The 25,986-nt window shown below is 45.1% G+C and overlaps 1 protein-coding gene across 2 annotated transcripts in view; it reads right to left on the bottom strand.

Moving 5' to 3' along the window:
• Positions 1 to 6,707: 6,707 nt before the first annotated feature.
• TNS4 (tensin 4) overlaps positions 6,708 to 25,986 on the bottom strand; it is a 29,560-nt gene continuing 10,281 nt past the window's right edge. For both annotated transcript variants that reach the window (XM_083408615.1, XM_083408614.1), the window contains exons 3-13: positions 20,171 to 20,582; positions 19,130 to 19,545; positions 17,925 to 18,011; positions 16,775 to 16,882; positions 15,059 to 15,151; positions 14,304 to 14,381; positions 13,472 to 13,543; positions 12,351 to 12,519; positions 11,183 to 11,251; positions 9,090 to 9,116; positions 6,708 to 7,706 (exon numbers count right to left, since the gene is read on the bottom strand). In XM_083408615.1, the coding sequence (XP_083264741.1) occupies positions 7,577 to 7,706; positions 9,090 to 9,116; positions 11,183 to 11,251; positions 12,351 to 12,519; positions 13,472 to 13,543; positions 14,304 to 14,381; positions 15,059 to 15,151; positions 16,775 to 16,882; positions 17,925 to 18,011; positions 19,130 to 19,545; positions 20,171 to 20,582 (1,661 nt within the window). In that variant the 3' untranslated portion in view covers positions 6,708 to 7,576. The remainder of the gene's footprint in view (positions 7,707 to 9,089; positions 9,117 to 11,182; positions 11,252 to 12,350; positions 12,520 to 13,471; positions 13,544 to 14,303; positions 14,382 to 15,058; positions 15,152 to 16,774; positions 16,883 to 17,924; positions 18,012 to 19,129; positions 19,546 to 20,170; positions 20,583 to 25,986) is intronic.

Here is a 25,986-nt window from a genome sequence, read left to right as displayed (position 1 = left end):
ATGTTTCCGAGGCTGAGTTCCCTGGTGCTGACCAGGCAGTGGGGAAGCATTGTTCCTAAATCTTTCCCTTTCCCCCACCCCTTTGCCCGAAACAGCAAAGGAACTGAAGTCCATAGGAGGGGGTGGGGCAGAGATTTTATTTTTAAACCTCAGCCTAAGAAGTGTTAGCAAACTACAGTGACAAAAGAAAAAAGCAATCCAAGCTGCAAAGTGAGAGGCCCGTCTATTTTTGCAAAGAGCCCCTGGAAATTGGATCTGCTTAAAAGCCTCTCCACCCGCCTTTCCTCCCCTCGCAAATGTTTTCCCTGAGCTGAGCCTTTGTGGCAGAGCGATAATGGAGTGGGGGGCCTTGGCTCGGCCTCCCCTCCCAAAGTCCATCTTTAAACTGTTTTCTTTTCCTTTTCAAAAAGCAATTAAGGGGAGTGTGAGGGCAGCCGAGAGCAAACATTCCAGCTCAGAAAACCCTTGGACTCCGCTTCGCGATCCAAACCTGACAGCCTTTGTCATCATTTTTCAATTAAGCCCCCAGGGCAAAGGAGGCCTTCCCGCCACTGCCACACACGTGCCAGGACGTGGCACTGAGACTGCCCTCCCCGGATCCCTCCCCCTTCCCCCAGTTGGCACCTGACAACCATTTTTCCACTGAATAAATCTGTCTCGGCGAGAGGATTCTGCTCCTTTTATCAGCGCGTGCAAAAGGCGTGTTGGGTGCCAGGACATCCTGGGGTGCATATGCATATACCTAAACATATACATAGGTGGGCTTGTCATAATAAGACGTAGGGCCTGATCCTGTGTATGTTTATAAAGAATACGGCCCTCCCCAGATTGCATGGTGGTGTCTGAGACGTCCACATGCCAGGCATGGCATTTGCTAGGGAAAGACTTCTGTGAGTGTCAGCACTCTACACATCATGCAGGGTCCTAGAACACAGAGAAAGTCAACACGTGTAATAATAATAATAATAATAATAATAATAATAATAATAATAATTTATTATTTATACCCCGCCCATCTGGCTGGGTTTCCCCAGCCACTCTGGCGGCTTCCAACAGAATACAGTGGTACCTCGGGTTACATATGCTTTAGGTTACAGCTTAAGAACGGACCTCTGGAACAAATTAAGTTCTTAACCCGAGGTACCATTGTATTAAAATACAATAGTCTGTCAAACATTAAAAGCTTCCCTAAACATGGCTGCCTTCGGATGTCTTCTAAAAGTCTGGTAGTGTAGGCATTTGCTTGCAGGTGTCCATTTCTGACACGTAGGTGTCATAGTGCTGCAAGACTTTGTGGGCAGGGACTCAGAGGCGCAGCTCCACTGTCTATTTCGGTTACTCTGTTTCTCATCCAACCCTCCTCCCTTAATCATAAATTTAGTCCTGCACATTCCAATCTCAGTTTGCAATCAGGAAACTTCATCAGCATTTTGGTATAAATTTCTGTATTATTGTTGTTGTTGTTGTTTGTAGACTGCCCCTCATCCGGAGAGCACAGCGCAGTTCATAAAGCAAATGTATGCTTGACTGGATTGCTGGAGTGCTGCAAAATTCGGAGGAGTGTGAATTTTAAAAGATTGTAGGATGTGTGTTTCAGTTTGCGCATTGTTTCAGAAAGTGTGGATTAGGTGAGTGTGAACTGACTCACACTTCTCGCCCACCCTTACCTACAACCCCATTATCAATGCAATTCAATGTGCCACATGTGCAAAAAGCGGGGGGGGGGGGCTATGGCAAGAGATGCTTTCCATTTCTGCAAGATGCATGTCCTTCATAATTCATAACGGTGCACAATGCAGTTGTGTTTAACGATTCTTAAAGAACATTGTGGTCCTGCCAACCCACCCCAAATACGCCTTTTCCTCAAAGCTAATTTGGCCCTCCACAAACAGTTAGAAAAATGTGGCTTAAGGGAATCTAGGCACATCTTTGGGCTGCATCTCATTGCTTCATCACATGCCCAAGTCCTGTTTTTTTCTGTGGTACTAGAAACCCACAATTCAAAAAAGAAAAAGGAAAGGGGGGGGGGACCTGTAAATAATATATATCAAGGAACAAGTGGGTTTTCCTGATAAACCACGTGTATGTAATTATGTACAGTGCTATTATGCTTAATGGTTGTTAAAGAACATTGTGGGAGCTGCCAGGCTAACACTAAATGTGACTTTCAAAAGCATTAGTTAGAAAGGCTGATCCTCCAAACAAAATGAACTTTGGGGAGCCATTGCAATGGAGAGAACGAATCTTGAAACTGAACCTGGTACATCTTTAACCATAGACTTTCTATTTATAGCCTAGCAAAGACAGCAAAAGACATATGTAAAATTTAGAAGAATTGCAAAAAGAAATTCTTTTTTAGATGACAAGCAGACTTAACATAAGGAGCAACATACGAACAGTTGTGATGGCTGGCTCAGTGCAAGAGGAGCATTTCACCCCGGTTGCCCTGCTGGCAACCTTTGTAACAGGGTGGGAAGGTCAGACCCTCCAAGTATCCCTATTTTCCAGGGACAGTCCTGGATTTACAGAAGCTGCCTCAGTTTCTGATTTGATCCCGGAAACGCCCCGCTTTTCCTTAGGATGTCCCTATTTTTATCGGTGAAACATTGGAGAGCAGAGAAATGTTGGAGGGTATGGAAGGGGTGACCTCTCCAGACTACCCCCCCCCCCGTGATAGCTACAGGTTCCCCAGCCGGGATCTAAATGCTATTAAGGAAATGTGGGGTGTAGTTTGAAAAAGAGGCATTTTCTTTTTCATGTCTTGTTTTATGGTTTCTGAATTTATGCAGCATTGCTACTAAGCAGAACTAAGAGCAGACCAGATCTGTATGCGCCCCCCCCCCCAGCAGCAGAAACCTGACCGCAAGTGCCAAATCTCCCATCCGCTGCAAATTTGGGATAGTGCCTCAGAGGCCATTATAGGAACAGAAACCAAAATCCAAGTCAAAGGAAAGGAAAAACCGACCAAAACAAAAACGAGAAGGCAAACAGCCAGTCTAGAAAGTGGCCCATTCCGCTGTCAACTGGGGAGCCAGAGCGTTTGTTTGCCTCTTCATAACCCCCTTTGTGATGATAAATGTGTTTTCACGGGACAGAATTGTCATAAATATCTGCAGAATTAAAAAGCAGAGCCTTGTTCACAGATTGCATAAGAAGCTTTCCAGGTTCCCTCAGAGACTAGGCTTGCAACGTGCCAGGAAAAAGGGGAAAAAAGGAAAGCAAACTGAACATTAACGAGAGTGATTATGTTTTTGCTTTAATCAAAATAGGCCTGCGCTAACCAGCAATGTAGACCCTTCCTATGCTTTGGGCTGAGGGTGAGCAAATAAAAAGAAAGGTGGGGGAATGCAGCTAAAATCTGACTCTTTGGCACCCCCTGCAGTTTAGGATGAATCAGGCCCCCTTGCCAGTGGGAGGCTGTGGCCTAGCTTGAGTACTTTTGTTATCTGAATGAGGAAAAAGAGCAAAAACCTCAGAGAAATCTCACTACCCAGGCACACCATAAACATCTCCAGCAGAGGGGCCAAGGACACAAGAGCAGCCCCCCCCCTTCATTATACGCAAATCATTGCCGCTGGCAATACTGACGAACACTGAGAAGGTCAAATTGGGTCAGTCACAAGGGGCAAGAGAAGCAGAATCAGTCGAATAAATGCACTTCAACTCTTTATTTTGTTGGGAGAGTTTTTTGTGCCATTGCTTCCTAAAAGCTGTTGGCATCATTCTTTCGGAGCCTTTCAGAGGATCGTAAAATCCTGGTTTTATACGTATCGCTAATGCTAGCCCAGACCCTCTGAGTGTCCCAATTTTCCAGGGATCTCCCTGATTTAGAGAAGCTGTCCCAGTTTCTGATTTGATCCCGGAATGTCCCCCTTTTCCTTAAAATGTCCCTATTTTCATTGGAGAAATATTGCAGGTTATGGAGTTATCTGATCTCTGAGACACCCGAAGGCAATCCTGTATAGGAAAGGTTTTTTTTTTAAAAAAAAAGTTTCATGTTTTATTATGTTTTTATATATGTTGGAAGCTGCCCAGAGTGGCTGCGGCAACCCAGAAATTAAAGCAGCACCTTATAATGTGGATGGGGGCCCACCATTAGGACAGAGCCGATGCTCTACAGGCCCCAGTATTGACTTGTTTCTTGCTGAAGCAACTTCACAGCCTTGAATTTCCAGAGCACAGCCTGATGGCTGCAAGTGGTGTGGCGGTAGCACTCACCTGGCCTCCTGACGGCCGAGTTGCTGCTGCTTACTGAGAACGACAAAGGGGTGAGGCAGCGGGAAGGTTGGTGCGGTGCAAGCTTACAAGCAGGAGTGCCAGATGAGTGCCTAAAGAAGCCAGGGTGGCTATCTAAAGAACTTTTAACTGAGTTAAGATTAAAAAAGGATGTGTACAAAAAATGGAAAAGGGGGGAAACCACCAAAGAGGAATTCAAACAAATAGCCAGCACGTGTAGACACAAAGTCAGAAAAGCTAAAGCACAGAATGAACTCAGGCTTGCTAGAGAGGTTAAAAGCAACAAAAAAGGCTTTTATGGGTATGTTCGTAGCAAAAGGAAGAACAAAGAAACAGTGGGGTCACTCCGAGGAGAAGATGGTGAAATGCAAACAGGGGACACAGAAAGGGCTGAACTCCTCAATGCCTTCTTTGCCTCAGTCTTCTCCAATAAAGAAAACAATGCCCGACCTGAAGAATTTGGAGCAAATGATTCAGCAGAGGAAACAAAGCCCAGAATAAGTAAGGAGATAGTACAAGAATACTTGGCTAGTTTAGATGTATTCAAGTCTCCAGGGCCAGATGAACTGCATCCAAGAGTATTAAAAGAACTGGCAGATGTGATCTCAGAACCACTGGCAATCATCTTTGAGAATTCCTGGAGAACAGGCGAAGTCCCGGCAGACTGGAGGAGGGCAAATGTTGTCCCTATTTTCAAAAAGGGGAAAAGAGAGGACCCAAATAATTACCGCCCAGTCAGTCTGACATCAATACCAGGGAAGATTCTGGAGCAGATCATTAAGCAAACAATCTGTGAGCACCTAGAAAGGAATGCTGTGATCACCAATAGTCAGCATGGATTTCTGAAAAATAAGTCATGTCAGACTAACCTGATCTCATTTTTTGACAGAATTACAAGCCTGGTAGATGAAGGGAACGCAGTGGATGTAGTCTATCTTGATTTCAGCAAGGCATTTGACAAGGTGCCCCATGATATTCTTGTAAAGAAGCTGGTAAAATGCGGTCTTGACTATGCTACCACTCAGTGGATTTGTAACTGGCTGACTGACCGGACCCAAAGGGTGCTCATCAATGGTTCCTCTTCATCCTGGAGAAGAGTGACTAGTGGGGTGCCACAGGGTTCTGTCTTGGGCCCGGTCTTATTCAACATCTTTATCAACGACTTGGATGATGGACTCAAGGGCATCCTGATCAAATTTGCAGATGACACCAAACTGGGAGGGGTGGCTAACACCCCAGAGGACAGGATCACACTTCAAAACGACCTTGACAGATTAGAGAACTGGGCCAAAACAAACAAGATGAATTTTAACAGGGAGAAATGTAAAGTATTGCACTTGGGCAAAAAAAATGAGAGGCACAAATACAAGATGGGTGACACCTGGCTTGAGAGCAGTACATGTGAAAAGGATCTAGGAGTCTTGGTTGACCACAAACTTGACATGAGCCAACAGTGTGACGCGGCAGCTAAAAAAGCCAATGCAATTCTGGGCTGCATCAATAGGAGTATAGCATCTAGATCAAGGGAAGTTATAGTGCCACTGTATTCTGCTCTGGTCAGACCTCACCTGGAGTACTGTGTCCAGTTCTGGGCACCACAGTTCAAGAAGGACACTGACAAACTGGAACGTGTCCAGAGGAGGGCAACCAAAATGGTCAAAGGCCTGGAAACGATGCCTTATGAGGAACGGCTAAGGGAGCTGGGCATGTTTAGCCTGGAGAAGAGGAGGTTAAGGGGTGATATGATAGCCATGTTCAAATATATAAAAGGATGTCACATAGAGGAGGGAGAAAGGTTGTTTTCTGCTGCTCCAGTGAAGCGGACACGGAGCAATGGATCCAAACTACAAGAAAGAAGATTCCACCTAAACATTAGGAAGAACTTCCTGACAGTAAGAGCTGTTCGACAGTGGAATTTGCAGCCAAGGAGTGTGGTAGAGTCTCCTTCTTTGGAGGTCTTTAAGCAGAGGCTTGACAGCCATATGTCAGGAGTGCTCTGATGGTGTTTCCTGCTTGGCAGGGGGTTGGACTCGATGACCCTTGTGGTCTCTTCCAACTCTATGATTCTATGAGCTTCGCCGGTGTGTTTGCACTGCACCAACCTCCCTGTTGCCTCACTTCTCTCTGCTCTTTCCTTCCCTGTAAGCATCAGCGGCTCAACGGTTAGGTGAGCACTACTGCCCCACCATATTGCCTGTTACTGCTGCTGGATCTTGGCTTCAAGCTTGATCCTTTCCCTGTTTTGTCTTGCCTCTGTATCTAGTCTCAGTCTCACTTTACACCCAGTCTGAGACCTGCGTTGCCACGGAGCAGGCCATTTTGTAAGCCAAACAGAAACATGGAGGAGGCAACCACTGCAGATCTTTCAGAACTGGGGTGACATTCATTAATTGACGATTTTTATCATTTAGCCCGCACTTCAGCCGCTCTTGGTTCCAGGGCAGATTACAGTAATAAGATTCATATAGAAGTTATTGATATGTCCAGTATATATTTAATAAGAATAATATACAGTATCAAAATAACAACACTACGGCAGCCATGTTGAGCCTCTCGGCTCAACCCTCTCTCAAAGGCTGGGTGAAAAAAGGGTATATTTACCCAGCAACAAAACTTGAATAATGACAGTGTTGTCCCTATAGCGAAGGGAAGTGAGTTCCCTAAACAGGGCCTTCTCCATGGTGGCCCCCTATCTTGTGTCACTGCATTGTGGGTATCCCCTAACCATGGGGCAACAAGAAGGCCCTCTGCTGCTAATCTCATTACATGAGCAGGCTGGTGCCAAACCATTTAACACTCTGACAGCTGCATTCTGCAGCAATTACAGCTTCTAAATATTCTTCATTAAGTATTTACACATTACAATAGTCCAGTCAAGGGACGAACTGAGCATGGATCCCTGTAGTGGTTTTTCTGTTGGCAGACCTATCTCAAAGACTTGCTATTACCAAGGCAAATCAGTACAACTTTGCATGTTGCAAGACTATCTTTTTTCCACAGGGTAGAAAAACACATTTTTTGATCAATTGGCCTAAAGAGTATTCTGGTTGAAATAGGAGCCCAGAAATTACACACTTGGCCTTCCTGTGGAGAGACAATCCAGTCGCTGAATCATTCCTGCAAGGACATATGACCTGCTGCTGCTTCCCACTGCCACATTTCTGTTGCAGCCCTCACAACACTCATACAGCCATGGTTTGTCTCCAGAGCCTTTTCGAAATGCAACCCAGAGAGCTTTCAGAGACCAAGAGCGCACTGTTGCGCTTCCGGGTGGGGTGGGGTATAGGGAGTGGTGGGGCAGCATTGCTAGGAAACAGAGGACCCCAGCATTTGGGCAACGTTAAGCAGCAGGTAGAAGTTTCTTGATGAAGTCAACAATATGGGAAGCCGGATGCACTGCGTCATATTCTGCAAAGAGGTGGCAGATATTCTCAGAGTCTGCTGGGCTTTTGGCAATGACACCGAAGATCCTGTGGCGAGAAACAGAGAGGAAACAAATCCCTATGTGATAGGTTTACGCTCATGACAGATGAAGAAATGCTCAAGCATGTAGACTTGAACTTTGGACACACCATGATTCCTTAAACCGCAGAGAAACACACCACCTCTGGCTGGGCACATTTCCTCCCCAATGACCTTGGGAACTATATTTGACCCCCTGAAACTATAACTCCCAACACCCACAACAAACTGCAGTTCCCAATATTCTTTCTTGTGTGGGTGGGGAAGGAAATGTGCTTTAAATGTGTCGCATATGCACAGCCAGGTGTGGTGTGTTACTCTGTGGTTTAAGGAATTTTCCATGTCCTCATTTTGCAGAATATATTCTGCTTCTGGTAGTCATGGGGAAGGGCAAAGAGTTACAAAAGGCATCCCCCCCCCCTTTTCTCTTCCATTCCTTTGTTCAAATGGCATCTTGCTTGGAAGGCAAGGAGCTGGGAGGAGGCAACGCCCAGGGTGACTCAACTACGCTGACGGCCCTATTTCTCTCCCCACACCCACCTCCACTCACCCCTTTAATCCCTTTTGTTATATAATTTGTTTTAGAAAAGTAAGGCTCAGAAGATTAAGGTTCAAATCCAAAATTAATGAAGGGGTACAGAAAGCAAAGGGACACGAGCTGCAATCTTAAGGACATGTCCGCAGGTGAGACCCATTCAGTTCAATTCAATTCAACGGGACTTGCGTTCAAGGAAACAGGGATTCAATATTGTAAATGAATTGGTTCAGGTATCAGGAATGTGTGTGTGTTTGTGACACACTAGCCCCCCCCCCCTTTTAAAAAAACCTGGATTTTCCCAGAAAGGAAATCCAGATTAAATTGGGGGGGAGGGTGTGCAGGGATTTACATATTGGCTTGTTGATGCCAATGGCTGTGAAAAAACATGCAGAGAAGCCCCCACTCCCATAATAAACCCCCATTTGGAAGCACCCTCAGCATCTGGGTGCTAGCTTACCATGAGGGTACCTTTTAGTTGAATTTCTGATGCTGCCTTTTTCTCAACCCTTAGCCTGCAGTCCTATACACACATTTAACTGGGAGCAAGTCCCACTGAATTCGGTAGGACTTCCTTCTGAGCAGGAATGCATGATTGTGCTGCTACTAATATGCTTTATGAGAAAACAATCGCCCTAACCCAGGCATAGGCAAACTTGGCCCTCCAGATGTTTTGGGACTACAACTTCCACCATCCCTCGCTAACAGGACCAGTGGTCAGGGATGATGGGAGTTGCATTCCCAAAACATCTAGATGGCCGAGTTTGCTTATGCCTTCCCTAAGCAATCTCTAATTCCTCATATCATCATATAGCCTTCATTCCATGAAGCTGCTCATCCCATCCATATAGCTTACCTGGAAATTTTGGAAAATTTCTGCCACCTTTACAAAAAAGAGAGGAAGGGGGAATTAGACTTCATATTCAACAAATCATTTCATTAGCAGGCTTGTTTAATGTAACAGTCTAACTCAATATAAGGCAGCAGATCTTGATGCAGATCTTTGTCCCTGCTCCCCTTCCTGATACAGTGGTACCTCGAGTTACAGACGCTTCAGGTTACAGACACTTCAGGTTACAGACTCTGCTAACCCAGAAATAATACCTTGGGTTAAGAACTTTGCTTCAGGATGAGAACAGCAGCACGAGGCCCCATTAGCTAAAGTGGTACCTCAGGTTAAGTACAGTTTCAGGTTAAGAACGGACCTCCAGAACAAATTAAGTTCTTAACCTGAGGTACCATTGTACTGCAGCTCTTATTCCCTGGCAGGGAGGGGGATGCTATTTGGGGGTTTGTGTCAGATGCCAAAATGTATTGGGCCAGCTCTGATCCACCATACTAAAGCAATTAAACTTTGCAAGAAGGTGCTTAAAACACAACATTTACACTTCCCCTTTTTGATTCAGCCATTCTTTTTTATGAAGAATCCAGGGCAGGTTGCTGCCAAACCACTGCAACCCAGTGTTTTCCAGATGAAAGCAAAGAATATGGTACGTAGGTTGCTAGGAAATAGTCTGGAACATGGGTGGACAGAAAGTGCATTGGGATCTACTACTAGTAGATCTCCTGGTGACTGGCAGCAGATAGGCAAGGGTGTCCGGCTCCCAATGGTTTAGCAACAGCAAGAACGGCAGCATTAAGATACATACAACCATTTGATTAACATTTGAATGATGTAAATTGGAAAACTGACTAAAACGGCTACAGTAAAATATGCAGGAATGGTAAAGGTAAAGGTACCCCTGCCCATACGGGCCAGTCTTGACAGACTCTAGGGTTGTGCGCCCATCTCACTTAAGAGGCCGGGGGCCAGCGCTGTCCGGAGACACTTCCGGGTCACGTGGCCAGCGTGACATCGCTGCTCTGGTGAGCCAGAGCCGCACACGGAAACGCTGTTTACCTTCCCGCCAGTAAGCGGTCCCTATTTATCTACTTGCACCCAAGGGTGCTTTCGAACTGCTAGGTTGGCAGGCGCTGGGACCGAACAGCGGGAGCGCACCCCGCCGCGGGGATTCGAACGCCGACCTTTCGATCGGCAAGCCCTAGGCGCTGAGGCTTTTACCCACAGCGCCACCTGGGTCCCAGGAATGGTAGGCAAGTACAATGAACCATGGAAGGAGAAGGAGGGAAGTCATTGGATATATGGTATTACGTAAAATGTTTATTTTGATATGTATAATTAAAAAAATTAATAAAAACTTTTTTTAAAAAAAAGCAATAGCAACAACAAATTATCTTTTCTCACTTAGTGAAATGAAAAAAGCTAACCAGGGTGGAATCTAGACACATATAAAAACAAACCCGCTGTGAAAATGCTTTTTTAAAAAAGTTTTAAAAATATATATTGAATTTGCCATTAGCGCACCATTGCCATCTAGTGTCACATTTGTATAATGCACTTAAAACTTTATATTTGCAGCTGTATAGCAGAGTCCCAGGAGTGCAGTTTGCTGTGAAAAGGCTGTGAGCCCAGTTCAGTTCTGGTACTGAGAAACAATTCCTTAGGCTAATAAGGCACCCTGTTATTCAGTTCTAACTCTATGTCTTTTGCAGCTGGCTCTGGCTGGTAGATCTTGTGAAACAAACAGGCAGAGTGGGTCTGACAAGCTTGAAATCTGCCCACCCTTTTGGGAGTAGCCATAGAGAGCCATTATTATTTCTGAAGGCAGCCCTGTTTAGGGAAGTTTTTTAATGACTGATGTTTCAATGTATTTTTGATCTGTTGCAAGCTGCCCAGAGTGGACGGCGTATAAGTAATAAATTATTATTGTTATTGTTATTGTTATTCAGCCTCCCATGGCCAACCACATGGAGAGAAAGCACTGGCCCTAAAATGAAAGATGCTTGGGAAATAAACTGTGTGGGTGAGGTGGGGAGAAATCAAAATTGCTGCATGTGGCCTCCTGTTAATGCTGGTAGCAATACTGGAGGAGCAGCCTGGTCACTTACTTTCGGTTTTCAGGGTCCATGTCACAAAAGCTGATGGCAGCCAGTGGATAGTGCCGCCGGAAGAAAACCCTGTAGAGAGGAGGCAAAAATCAAGCATGTTTACTTTTTTTAAAAAAAGGAAAACACCCAAAACAAAACCAATGAGTTACTTAAGAAGTCAGTTCAAAAATGGCTATCCCTCCTTGTATGTGCACTATTCAGTGCTGATTCCTTTCTGCTGCACTGATACCCCCCCTACATTATTTGCCTTGCCCTTAGTGATGAAATTACGTAACTTACGTAATTGATGAAAATTACATTATAGTTGTTGGGACGCGGGTGGCGCTGTGGGTTAAACCACAGAGCCTAGGACTTGCCGATCAGAAGGTCAGCGGTTCGAATCCCTGCGACGGGGTGAGCTCCCGTTGCTCGGTCCCTGCTCCTGCCAACCTAGCAGTTCGAAAGCACGTCAAAGTGCAAGTAGATAAATGGGTACTGCTCCAGCGGGAAGGTAAACGGCATTTCCTTGCTCTGCTCTGGTTCGCCAGAAGTGGCTTAGTCATGCTGGCCACATGACCCGGAAGCTGTACGCCAGCTCCCTCGGCCAATATAGCGAGATGAGCGCCGCAACCCCAGAGTCGGTCACGACTGGACCTAATGGTCAGGGGTCCCCTTCCCTTTACCTTACATTATGGTTACGCCCCATTCATCTCAATGCAAAGGAAACAGAATGCAGATGTGGGGGGTGGTGTGGTGAGGATGTAATCAATCATGTAACGTTTGTGGACAGAAAGCCACATCTGCCATGGATGCTTTAGTTGAGATTCCTGGAATCTCAGGGTCCCCTCCACCTCTACAATTCTATGATTCTGTGGACGACAACAACAGCGGCGAATATTGATCGTATTCACTGGTTTGATTCCCATTTCACACACGGGACAGACCGGCCATTTCCGCTCCTGTCGGAGTTCTCTGATATCCCCCTTGGGCGGAAATCCTTGGGTGTTCCCCAGTTCCTGCGCATGTTCCCATTTGCAAATAGACACCAGGAGCACCTCTGCTTTTGTTTCCGACATTGCAAAAGGTTTGCCCTCTTTCCCACCCCCAACAAGTTAACAGAGCAGGCAACTCTGTAATAAAAGTTGCTCTTTCCTCCTCTGCCACCTGCTGTCCTATTCGGCTTCCTTACTTCCGCTGGATGTCTGTCAAGGTGATTCCTTGGTCAGTCACTTTGAAGTGGACGATGGTGGGCGTAGGTGGGACCTCCAGTTCGAAAGTGGCAGACACGGCTTTCCGAACTGCTGCTTTGCCAGTGAGCGTCTCCATAGTCAGAGAATGCAGGTACAGGAGATTGCAGACTGTTAAGGCCAGAAGGCCGAGAGAGAGAGAGAGAGAGAGAAGAAAGGACGATTAATGACCTGTTGTGGCTGCTGACCTCCAGGGGTGGAGTTAATAAATGTAAAAATGAAATTAAACTCTCCGCCCCTACCCAAATCCCTCCAAATGGCTGTGATGGGAAAGGTGTTTGGGTTGCTAGTGTTTCTCACTTTTTTTTTAAAAAAAAGGCCAGATATGCATTCCTGGAGTTGGACAGCCCATGTGTGTGTGTGTGGTTAAGGCATGCTGAGAAGAAGAGCTACCATCCGTCCTCCAGCCAGGGCATCAACAAACCTGGGATTGAGGTATCAACACTGGAGGAGAATGGTGGGTGCAGCCTGCTCTGGGTGTCATCCCTGGGGGGTGGCATTGCCGCTCCACCCCCCTGGGAGGCTTGCCCCGCCCCCGGGTGCACAGCATGCACACCGCTCTGGATGCCAGAACAGCTAGCTCCTCCTCTGGGTATCAAGTGCTCAGTTTGGGGAACACTGGAAAACCTTCCTTTTCAGGCAGGGCTTTGAAAACTAAGGCGCAGACGATGCAGATCACTGGGCTGCTGCTATCACGGCAATTGTGTTCCGTTGTATTTTCATTATTGCTCTTAACTAGATTGTTTCCATTACTTCGTATTTTATAAAAAAATATATTTAAATGTTGCAAGCTCCCTTGAATCCTAGTTTGGGAGAAAGGTGGGATATACTGTACATTAAATATATTATTATTATTATTATTATTATTATTATTATTATTATTATGCAGGCTACTAGCTTGGCTAAGTTTACTTATGAGGCTGGTCTGAGTGATGGCAAAATGGGATATCTTCACAGCATGCATGTAGCTGCATGTAGACAGAAGAACAGGTGTGAATTTACAACACTCGGCTCCGATACTCCAAACAACCCCTACAGGTGTGCATGCTCCCATTTCACTTACCTGCAGCTTTCATTGAAACTGGAAGAGTGGCTTCTGAACCCACAGCAGGATTTTCTCTTCCTCCAAAGAAATCTGAAGTGAGGTTGGAGGTGGGGAAATCAAAGTAGGAAAAAACTAATCAGACAGAGGGCAAAAATGTACCAATTACAATCCGCATTGTTCTAATTTTCAGTTTTGATGCACAGGGGAACCACCACATCAGTCTCTAAAGATGCATACAAAAATCAAAACTAAAGCCAAATCATAAAAACAGGAGTTGCTTCATTCTTCTGCAGGATGAAGCAACCTCTCCCTCTTCACAGTGCTACTAACAGTCACATTTACTAGTGATTCAAATGCCGATTCAGTTGTTACCTAGCTATCCCCCCCCCTGCCCCCGGTGCTTTAGGTGGGCTGTTTGCCTTTTTATTTTTTGAAGGTGGTACTTGTATTTGTGAGAACTAGAAGATTTTATCATATCACACCAATTTTGCGTCAGTTGAATTGGCTTGAATTTTCGGCCTCAGCTTAAAAGACTGTTACAAACCGTTACGTCCCTGAACAATCAGGTTGCTTGATGGACAGCCTATATGAACCTGCCTGAGTCCTAAAATTGGCCTCAGAAGCCCTGCTAAGATTAATTAGGCTGGTGGGCACTGAAGACAAGGCCTTTTCAGATGATGGCCCCACATATGTCAAATTCCCTTCTCCAAGAACCTGTGGCCGTCCAGCCCCAGCCGGCACGTAAATCAGGAGAGCCTTATCCCTCTCCTATGTCTAGCATGAATACTAGACAGAGCACACTATTCCTTCCAGCGCTTCAGCAATTATTTGCTTCAGTTCCTAAACGTACCTTGGCTGGGGATAACCAGTCTGCAGGGCAATGCTAAAGGCATGATGGTGTGTTGATATACAAACGCCGAGAGACTTCCTGTAACAAAGAGGTAGAGGAAGAGGTTTGTACACGGTGTTCTTAAACCTCTGAACCCGAAATCTCTGCCAAAATTCTCATTTCCCCCCTGCATTCTGCCACTGATTAACAGCTGCACCGAATGTGTATCTGAAGAAGTGTGCATGCACACGAAAACTCATACCAATAACAAACTTAGTTGGTCTCTAAGGTGCTACTGGAAGGAATTTTTAAAATTTTGTTTCAGCTGCACTGAATGTTTGTTAATGAACTAGGGAAATTGTTATAGGGGAGCCAACAAAGAACTAACAGAAAACAGTTTTCAGAGATAACATGTCTTTTTCGGGACATTGCGAGACAAACCAGAGTTTATCATGTCTCATATCCATCCTTGCTCTTCCTAGGGTTGTCCAGAAACAGGTAAATATGAGATCTTGCTGCTGTCCTTGGAAACCAGCCAGCTCATTACTTTGGAGATCCACCCCAAATGTTTAGCAAAAGCCAGAGTGGGAACAAGCAGAATGGCTTGTTTAGTAAGAGTGTTAACATTGGACTGGATGGAACTTTGGTTTGATCCCGTTGGGTTCTTCTTAACAGCAAAATGCAGTAACTTCAGAAACACACAGCTTCCTAACAACAAATCCTGAACCAACTGTAGTGACATTTAACAAACAGATGCATCAGGAAGGCTGTCTTACCAAAATAGGGTTCTTCTTCAGCGCCCTTAAGGTGTACTCCTCGGGCAGAAGACTCAATGAGGAAGTGCCTGATGGGATCACTGCCATCTTCCCCTTTGAAGCAAAAACAAATAGTGCTGAAACGAATTTGAAATACAACTCTTGCACCAGAGACTTTGCAAAAACTGAACTGGCTTCTAAAAATTGGCTCGTGTCTTTGCATCCTCTTCTGCTTTCGCTTTCCACCCCCTTCCCCTTACTCATTTTAGTGCTATTTCACATTTTTAAAAAAATATATTTACAAATTATAAATCACAAGTAGTGGCTCGTAAATAAACCCATTAGTTTCTGAACACTGTTTTGTGTATTCTTTGTACAGAAAGGTGGTATCATTTAACAAAAAATTAAAACAAACAAACATAGCAAAGCATATTCTGTTCCTAAATTCTTGGCCTTTTGTTCTTTTTTTAATCACTGATGCTATGTCTGTGGTACAACATTAAAACAGCTGGAGAGGGAGAATTTACTATTTGGCTCTCCCACCTCCCAGTTGTTTTACAGACATGGATTTCATTTTATTTTAAACCCAACAATTTATTGTCTCTCGTGAAAGGAGCCGTGTGATCTGCCACCAACTTTAACAGCTGTTCCTAAAATCTGTTTAAAGAAATGTTATAAAGAAATGATAGAAATAAAGGTTATACCATTTCAAATACATTCTCAATGTAAGCTGTTTAGTTGGAATCCTGAATGCAAAACAAGAGTTACATAGGTAATATCCTATGTGCAGAGACACACAGGCAACACCCACATCATACGTTTAAAGCACATGGCTTCCTCCAAAGAATCCAGGTCACAGTAGTTCACCCTCAAAGAAACTACAACTCCCTGCACCCTTAAAGAACTACAGTTCCCAGGATTCTTCTGAGAAAACCATGTATTTTTAAATGGGTGGTGCAGATGTGACCATAGACAGTAGGCACAGTCACACCCTAAAACCACATCTTTCCAGTTGCAAGAGTGATGTGTGGTTCCAGTTTTATTTTTTTATTATTGTTTTTAAAGTGCACCCCAGCCAGCAGAAGTTTGGGGAAGACACATACAGTCATACCTTGGGTTAAATTTGCTTCAAGTTGAGCGTGTTCAAGTTGCGCTCTGCGGCAACCTGGAAGTAACGGAGCGCGTTACTTCCAAGTTTCGCTGTTTGCGCATGCACAGACACTCAAAGTGACGTCACGCGCATGGGCAGAAGGGGCAAAATGCGACGTGCGCGTACGCAGACATGCCACCGCTAGATACGTTTACCTCTAGATGGGAACGGGGCTCCGGAATGGATCGCGTTCGTATCTAGAGGTATCACTGTATTCAGATCTCCTTTTCTATGTTCCCCTTCCTTTATCTATATTGTCAAGACTAAGACTGGAAACCTCAGGGCAGTAAACCCTGAGGCAGGTATTAAAATCCTGCAGGGACTTGCAATAGAAGCTCCTGAGCACAGTGGTATGCTGTGAAATTTTTCATAGGGGAACACAGGGCCAGAAGACCAGCTTGTGAGGGGTTTGGGGGGGGGGTGTGATGTTGCATACATGAGCATCGTGCCTCCTCCCCCCTAAGCCGGGCAGAAGCTTCTCGGGCTTTGGGAAGAAGGTGCCAGGGGAACAATCCACTGACCACACACCCCTGCTTGAGCAAGACCAACCCCTTCCCCCCCCCCCCTCAAAAGGGAAGCCTCAGTACCTGTTTTGCCGCCGAAGACTTTCATGGCCAGGCCAAACGAGCCGCGGTAAGATGTGCTGTCCCGCATGATGAAAGTGCCAGGAGGTTCATCAGCTAGCATCTGGACAGCTGTTTAACGGCACACAGTAGGCAAAGCATCGCCATAACCAAAGAAGGGCGTTATTTTATGAAGGCAGGCGGGATGGCAATATTGTGATTAATAATAATAATTAATAATAATAATAATAATAGTGTGTATGGTGCTTTCTAGTGTTCAAAACATTTCATTGTGTAAATGCAAGGGACACATTTCTGCAGGCAAAAACACTTTGTATGCACAGCAAGACCAGTGTGGGGCAGTGCGGGGAGGAGGGGCTGTGGAGATAGGGAGAGTTCTGTGGGCCAGATAGAGAAGCCTGGAGGGCCACTTTGCACTGACGTTCCCTGCCCTCATTGTAATCCTTGCAAGAACCCTGTGGTTGGACCTCCAGATGTTGTTGGACTCTGGGATGGCCAGTGGCCTGGGATGATGTGAGTTGCAGTCTATCAGCATCAGGGGGGCTATAGGTTCCCTTTCTCTTGCATATGTGGACTTGCATGTGTTCTTCTCTCTTTGGTACTTTCAGAATAAGCGAAGGTTCTCCAACCTGTGCTTACCTCTGATTTGTAAAGCCAGGGCAGGGGTAGTAGCATTTGCTGGGCAGGGCTGGATTTAAATGAAGAGAGGCCCTAGGCTACTCCACTTGCGAGGCTCCTCCCCACCCCCACCCTCACAACTGGGGAGCAGGCAGGCTGGTGAGGCCCCCTAGATGTAGAGGCCTGAGTTGCCCTGCCCTTGCATGAAGTCTTGGGTTTGCAATTTTGGGAGAGGGGAGACCGTGGCACTGGGGAGAGGGCAGGCTGGTGAGGCCCCCTAGATTTAGAGGCCCTAGGCTTCAGCCTACTTAGCCTATACATAAACCTGGCACTGTTGCTGGGGAAAGCAGTGCTCAGGAGAGCATCCTTAACCCTTCCCACCCCTGCCCCGACTGCCCAGTCGAGTTAGGAAAAGTGACTGAAAAGGATGACCCTGGGCCCTGCTATATCAGAGGAAGAAAATATGGCTGCAGCTTCGCCCACTGTTTCTTAAATTCCCTGCTATTCCCTCACCTCCCTCATGAACTTATTTTACCTTGGTCCCTTGTGATGCTAGGCTTGAACCAATACTTGGAGGTGTCCATCACGAACTTCATCGATGTCTGGGTTTCTCTGGAATAGCCTGCAAGAGGGAAGAGGATACAGGAAAAGCTGGAAGCGATGTCCAAAAAGCGACTGCACTGATCAGAGAGACTAATCATTGTTCCTTTAAATTTTAGGCTAGGAAAACAGATGGCTTAAGTGGGGTCTGAAAGGGACTTATGAAATCATAATGATCCAGGGGGGAAAGACACATTATTTGAAATGAACCATCCATTGAAATGGCTAGACAACAGATTTATGGCAATACTGTAAGAGGAAAGTTACCTCTTCACAGAACAAAAATTAACCTGTTGAATTCATTGTTAAAAGATGTTAGCCATTGACTGAACTATACCTGAAAGTAGTTCCCTTAATGCTGGGTGAACGAAAGGTAAATTAATTTTAGGGTAGATCTTTTAAAGGTATCTAATTCATTTTCACATTCATTCTCTCCCTACCCTCTGCAGTATGACTGAATACTCAGCTTTCATTTTTTTAAATAAAGAAAGTTAGAAAGCAAAAAGTGGAGGCTGTGCTCTAAGGCTTATTAGGCAGATACGGAGATGCTGCTGTTGCTAAGATCTCCAAGTCACTTAATTACTGCTGCTAAGCAATCAGAAGGAAGGAATGTCCAGCATTTCTGGTATTGTCTGTGCTAAAGGGATTTTCCCTCTTCCAACAGGAGTAGCTTGCACCAAATAGTACAGGAAAAAAGCCTGTGATGCATTGTGCCTTTGACATGTGTGTGGCTGGTACAAATTAAACAGGGCAAGCCTTTTCTAGTATGGAAATAAAATTCTGGGGAAAGCTTCACCACCATTCTATCTGTCGCGATATCTTTTTACTTGTGCGTGGCCTCCAATTTGCTTTTGGACCCCTTACGTGAGCACAACAGCTTGTAATATTCTGAATGTTGGATTTTATTTTGCTGAAGACAAACTTTTTATAAACTAAAAAGTTCATTTTGATGAACTTGAACTGTTTAATTAAAGGATGAACTCAAACCGGTTCCTTTTCAATGGGACAAACTTGAATTCGTTTGTTTTTTTCAAATAAACATTCCAAGCACTGATCCTTTCCATGTGCCCCATTTGCAACAAAGTTCTTTTGAAATTTAAAATATATATAGGTTCTAATCACAGGGGTCAGATGACTTACTGTCCAGAGATGAAGAAGATGAGAGCGAGCTCTCTGAAGATGTTTTGTTGGAACTGCTGGCACCTGAAAATGAGCCAGAACTGGGTGGGACCATCTTCTGTTTGAAAGAACCTGGGTGATTCCTGTAAAGTTTGGAGGACATCTCACTGTCTTCCAGACGGCCGTTGATAAGCACAATGGGCACAGGGGATGGGGAGCTTCTGACGGGTGAAGGAGAGCAGCTATGGGTCTGTCCCTTCTGAAACGGCTGAGGTAGGGGAGAATTCCCTTTCTGGGAGCAATTGACACCAGGATAGTAGGAACCTGAGCTCCAGGAACCAAGGGAAGAACCATTGAGGGATCCAACAGAGGAAGGACTTCCCGTTGACCTGGTCTGAGGAGTGTCGGGCTCATTGTTGGACAGTGACTGGGAGCTGCTGCAAAAGACGAAAGGAAACACAGGAGGAGGCATTAAGGAAGAGGCATAAAACTATTAGCACCAAGTCAAGGCCTGCAGGTCTTTATGGCCTGAAGGGCACTATCAAGTCACAAACTATGCCTGCAGAAAGAAAGAAAAGAATTGGGAGTGTGCTTAGAGCACACATTCCTTGGAAACTTAGTGACTTTACACCACGGTAATTGACAGGTAGTGCAGTCCCAGCCACCTGTCACAATGACCTGCGGGGAGGTGGTGAAGCTCAGGATCCAGTCTCTTTGACCAGATCCTGTTTGCTACCCTGTCTTAAAGTATGTGGCGCCTCTTATCTTCCAAACTCAAAAATCGCAAGTAGGCAAGGGATCTGCAACAAAAGGTTGCAGAATTTCAACCAGTCCCTTTTTCCCCAGGATACTCCGTTCAATTCCTAGTCCTCTCCCATAATTATCAGTTAGTATAAGGGTGGTGCCCAGTTGATAGAGCTTCTGTACCTTTAATAGATGTGCATGACAAGCTCCCATCTACTGAAAGCCCCTCTTCTGCACAACTGCTGTTATAAAGGTACAGAAACCCGAATGAGTTAACTTCTAGATCAGGTACAAAGGATTCCCAAGCAACAACTTTACCTTCCAAGAATGTAGCTGGTGTCCGACCCAGGACTTGTCGACAGCAGAGATGCCTCGCTGCATCGCTGCATCAGCCTCCCATGCTGAGACAGCTTCCGTAAGTTCTCCAAGCCTGGGGAGGAAGCCAGGAGGGAAGTTGACCCGTAGCCCTTCTGGTCCTGCTGCGGGATGGAGATGCTTTCAGAGACTCGGATGCAAGCCGGCGACTGCCTCCCTGTGGGATACTGGGGGCCACCAGGATCGTGGCCAACCATGAAGGTCATGTGGCCACTGGAGCGGGTTCCTCCATGGGGGAACAGAGGGCAGTGGTTTGTGGGAGACGTGGAATGTGGGGCGCTGGATGGACTCGCTGAGTTTTGCAGAGACTCCTGGCACTTTGCTCTGGCAGGTGTCATTTCGATGTACTTTATGTCTGGCAGAAAGAAACATCAAAAACCTCAGAAGCAAAAAAGAGCAACAGACAAGATGAAATAGAGCTCAGCAAAGCTTAGTCTCCAACCCTGGTTTTTTTTTAACAATATACCTGTTTCGCTACACCAAGAAGCAATATATATTTTCAAATCTATATATATATTTGTGTTTTGTTCTGTACTTTTGTAAATTGCCCTGGAAGCACCGTGTGTGTGTATGAGAGAGAGAGAGAACATTGTAAAAAGAGCTTCACACTATTTCACACTATTCCTGTATGGCAGGAGGCTGGACTAGATGGGGTCCCCTTGCAACTGAACAATTCTATGATTCAGCAATCCTTGCAGCAAAATCACCACCACCACTGCTCTGTAGAGTGAGGAAAAGCATCCTTCACAAATTCGACTTTCAGCAACTGTGAAATGCTAGAGGGGCGGGAAAATTCTGGCTACTCTCACCCTTAAAGCAAATTCTGAGAGGCAGTTAGATAGATAGATAGATAATTTATTACAGTCAAAGACCAGCTCACATAACACAATAAAAACAGCGTTCATAAAGATAAAATATACAATCAGAGCAGATTGCAGCAATAACTCATGAGTTAAAATTGGCTTTCATCAGTTCATCCTGGCTGGCTCCAGGAAAAGGCAGTCGATGTATATGGAAAACCATTTTCACGAAGAGGAATCTGCAAATGTTAGAATTAACTGTGCTCCCATCTCCCCTTGGTTGCCTGCTCTGTGAGTCACTTCCTCAAGAGCTCAAAATTTGGCTGCCCCTCCCCAACCCAATTTGAAGGCTGCTTCTACTCTTAAAAAAATGGACTCTTTTTGTTTCTTTCCCCATTGTTCTCTTTGATCTTTCATGAAAGTTATTGTTTCTTTCCTAACAAGAGAGTAGGATGACTTGGGGGCAGAGGACAGAACTTCTGGTTTAAGGTACATCCACTACCTGAGAGGCAGTTAGATTTGCCTCGGGACAAATCTTGGGGAAACCTCTCAGTTGCAGAAACGCCTCAACCCCTTTCAACCAGCTCAACCCTACAGCATCAAACTGCAAGCAGCTGCACAGTGACGCTCAAATGTTTATAGTTGCTGATTCTTCAAAGCCGCATTCAAACCAGGCCTCTGTCCTTGAACCTGTTTTCAGTGCCAGGACCTGGTGTTGGGATACACACAGTAAGAAAAGCAGCCAAGAGCAAGACTCTGGGCATGTGCAGAGTGTAATGATGGGAAATGATGGGGTTAAACAGTAAGTGCATTCACTCTGTTGGGTTAGAGCTGAAGATTCCACCTTCAGACAGTTCTTGCGGTTACTTTCGTTTTCCTATTCAGTTCTCTCTTTGCTCAATAAATAAGTCTAGGTTTTGAGGTCTGAAAAAAGACAGGGAACTAAACAAGAATGAGTGGGGTATGGGGCAATCCATCTGGGCTGTCAATAAGAAGCATTAGGCTGACAGGAACTAGGGACAGTGCCTTCTCAGTGATGGCCCCATATTAATGGAATTGCTTACAGCCATTTCACGGGTGACTTTACAAAGAATTTATCAGCTGGTTTAATTAATTGTTGAGTTTTACTGCCCATTTTAAGGAATGTAATGTGGCTTTTAATAGGCTTTAAAAGTTTGCTGTGGAATTATTTTGTACCCTGCTTGTGAAGGCAACGACCCTGAAATGCGTATATAAATCTTTTAAGCAGCAAACTGAGATCAAAGGTCACTCCTGGCTTAATTCCAGGTACTTTCCCTTTCCAGGTACAACGACCTCCAGGATCTGGAAGGCAAACAGCCCTGCCAAAACACGGGTTATATAGAGTCATTCCAGTGATGATCATTGAGCCCATTACTTGTTGGCACCTGTATGGGAGGGTGTGGCTGATGCTTTAGTTTTTCTCATAGGTCCTGTCTGTACCTGACTCCAGATGAAAAACATCTGGTGACTCCCCAAGAATACATCAGAGGCAAAACCACACCTCAGTGTTGGCAATGATCTTGAAATATCTTTTTCTGATATTCTCCAGAGGTGGAGAAATCTGTCACCCTCCATATGCTGTTGGCCTTCAACTCCCACCATCCTGATCACAGGCCATTCTGACATATGTCATTGGAGTCCAATACACCTGGAGGGCTACAGGTTCCCCAACCTTGTTATACACAACTATGTACATATACATAAAGGTTTCCTTAAAAAGAAAATAAAATGGGGATCTTTACTATCACAGCATCAATGAGTTTGTGCAGGATTTGCATAATATTAGTGCCACTTTACCAACCCTGGAGGAATAACCTCGTGCGTGGGGGGGTGGGAACAAGTTTGCTTTTATTAACAAGTGTGTGACACATTTGTTCAGTTTGGACATAGAGGAACAAAAACTCCCAGCGTTTTTCTTTGCCCAATTCTTCTGGAAGGCTTCCTATTTCAATCTTTTCTCTCCACTGCAGTTTATCTCTTTCTAGAGATTAGATTGCAATCTGACAGCTGTAATCTGCACTGAAGATGTTAATTTTTTCAGTTGTTGTGGAAGTATACAGAAAGAGAAGGAATTGTGTTAAACAGGAGGCAAAGTTCTAACCACTTTGTATAACCACTTTTTGAGTGCTCTAAGTACTTCACATATAGCCACTTGTGTGGAACCTGTAGCCCTCCAGACATTGCCGAACTCCCATCAGTCCCAGCCTGCAGAATCATATTATTTCATTCAAGTTTGGTCAGTACAATTATCCTCACATGGGCAGAGGAAGGAGGAAGACAGAACCTGACAGAACAGAGCAGTGTTTCCCAATCTTGCGTCTCCAGCTGTTTTTGGACTACAATTCCCATCTTCCCTGACTACTGGTCCTGCTGGCTAGGCATGATGGAGTTGTAGTACAAAAAACAACAACTGGAGACCCAAGTTTGGGAAACACTGAAATAGAGAGACAAACTACCTATTACTTACAAATCCTCTGTTTTTCCCACCTCAAAAAAAGTTCACAAGCTGCTTTTTCTCCAATAGCAGGGAAGGGGTACCTGCGGTTTTCCATATGCTTGTTGGACTCAATTTCTAATGAGTTCCAGCTAGGATGGCCAATGATCAGGGATGATGGGAGTTGTAGTCTAGCAACATGAGGAGGACCACAGGTTGCCCATTGTTGCCCAACAGGGTTCTAGGTGCGCAATTCCCACTTGTAAATCTCTCCTGGTAGCCAATTGCATGCTTTTTGCAAGAGGACAACACAGCAATTTATAACCTGTGCACACCCTTTGTGAAATGATGCGATGTGTCTGTATTTTGTACTCTGAAAGTAGTGCCAAAGTACAAAACCTAGCAGGGTGGTGTGAGTCATGCTGCCTTGTTATGCAATGTGTCTCTGCCTTTCCTTCAGGCTTAGCATGACACGGTCATCATCGATGGGGACCAGAAAGCTCTAATGGGCAGTTAGCTGGTTCAAGCACCTAGTGGTAGCATGATAGCCATCTGCCAGAGTGGCAGTCACAGAATCATAGAAATGTATTATCATCATCATCATCATCTGGCTGGATTTCCCAACTGTGGCGTTGGAAGGGATCCTGAGGGTCATCTAGTCCAACCCCCCACAAAGCCAAAATAAAACTGATAAGTGAACCATATAACAACACATTTAAAAGCCTGCCAGAACAAAAATGTCTTAAACTCCCACCTAAAGGACAACAGAGAAGGAGCAGGTCTAATCTTCCTTGGTACAGAGTCTTACAATTAAGGTGCTACCACTGCAAAGGCCCTGTCTTACATCCCTGCCATAGACACCTGCCTTGATGGCAAAGTGCAGAGTAGGTGCTCCCTTTGAAGATGACTGCAGTTGATGAGCGCGTTCATGCAGGAAGAAGGGGGCCTTCAAATTCTCTGGTCCCAAACCATTTAGGCTGGGCTTTATATGATAAACTATGCAGTGCCCCGTGGCTTCCTGAATTTCCTGGGTGTTGCCAAGTGGGTTCTGGGATATCACCCAGGAAATCTTGTGACGTGGGCTGAGACATCATTGGTTACATTTCCATTTTAGATAAGAATATCTATTGTGTGTGCAAACCTTTCCAGCAACATAGAAAAAAGCAGAGTGTGGGATGGAAAGAAGCAATTTATTCCTAGTTTCCTGACATGCTTGGTTATTGCAGCTCAAAGATAAATCTGTGGGGGAGACGACAGTTAATCTCATGTTGCCCTTGGCAATCATCACAGGGAACACCCTCTGAGACATCACCACTGACTTTTTAAAAAATGACTAAGCAGACTTGTCTCAACAGGCTCCTCCCCACCCCCAGCCCATGTCATGGGCAAAACACACGATGCTGCATTTAACTGGCACATCTAATCCAATCAAGAAAAATCAATCAGGTGTGTTAGAGGGAACAATCATATGGAGTTTAGATTGGGGAGAGGGGAGAAACACCACAAACTAGAACAAGTCAATGGATGCATCATACGCCTAGTGGTCACAAACTGCCAGTGAGGTGATGAACATCATCTGAACTGAACTTTGTCAAAGGTCCCATCTGCACTGCACATTTAAAGCAGCTTCCTACCATTTTAAACAGGCATGGCCTGCCCCAAAGAATCCTGGGAAATGTAGTTTGTTAAGGCCACTGAGACTTCTCCTCACAGAGCTACAATTCCCAGAATTTTCCTTAAAAATAGCTCAAAAGCTTCTCTCTTTTTTTTTGAAAATTTGCTCAACAACATTGGCTAAAAACATTGGATTTTCACTGTTTTAAATATGGCAACCTTAGTGGTTGTGTGTGTGTGTGTGTGCGCGCATTTGTGGTGGAGCAATCAATGAGGTCCCCATCTACAGTCTGAAGAAATACAACTCAGGTCAAGCCTAGATTAAAGGTATGGAAGACCAAAGGCTAATACAGTGGTACCTCCGGTTGTGGACGGGATTCGTTCCGGAGGTCTGGTCAGATCCTGAGGTTTCCACAACCTGAGGACCGCTTCTGCGCATGCATGCGTGGCGAAACCCAGTCAAATACTTCTGGTATTGCCGCTTCTGCATCCTGAAGTTTACGTAACCAGAGGTACTACTGTAGAAGACTATCAGCTTTCCTATCCTTCTGCTATTCTCAGACACAGCAACCTATGAGGAAGGAAAGCCTAAGGGCAGGTGACTAGTCCAGGGAAGCTCAACTTCATTGGCTGAGCTGGGAAATTGAAAGCCAAAATAATTAGGAGGGCTTAAGGCTACTTATTAGCCTCGTGGTTGATTTGGCCCTGAGCTCAGTCACAGATTCGTCACCGCATCTGCTGTTTGTCAGAATGGTGAAACATTCACCACTACAGGTTTATGGAAGTTGTTTTTGGGTGGGAGCTAAGTTTCCAGCGATTTGGGAGAGTGAGAGCTCCTCTGAGGGACATCACGCAATAATAATAAGAAGAAGAAGAGTTTGGATTTGATA

Source organism: Podarcis tiliguerta, assembly GCF_965153285.1.
Source record: "Podarcis tiliguerta genome assembly, chromosome: 13".
In the NCBI taxonomy this organism is placed as follows: Eukaryota; Metazoa; Chordata; class Lepidosauria; order Squamata; family Lacertidae; genus Podarcis; species Podarcis tiliguerta.
This window is presented reverse-complemented; position numbering and strand designations above follow the sequence as displayed.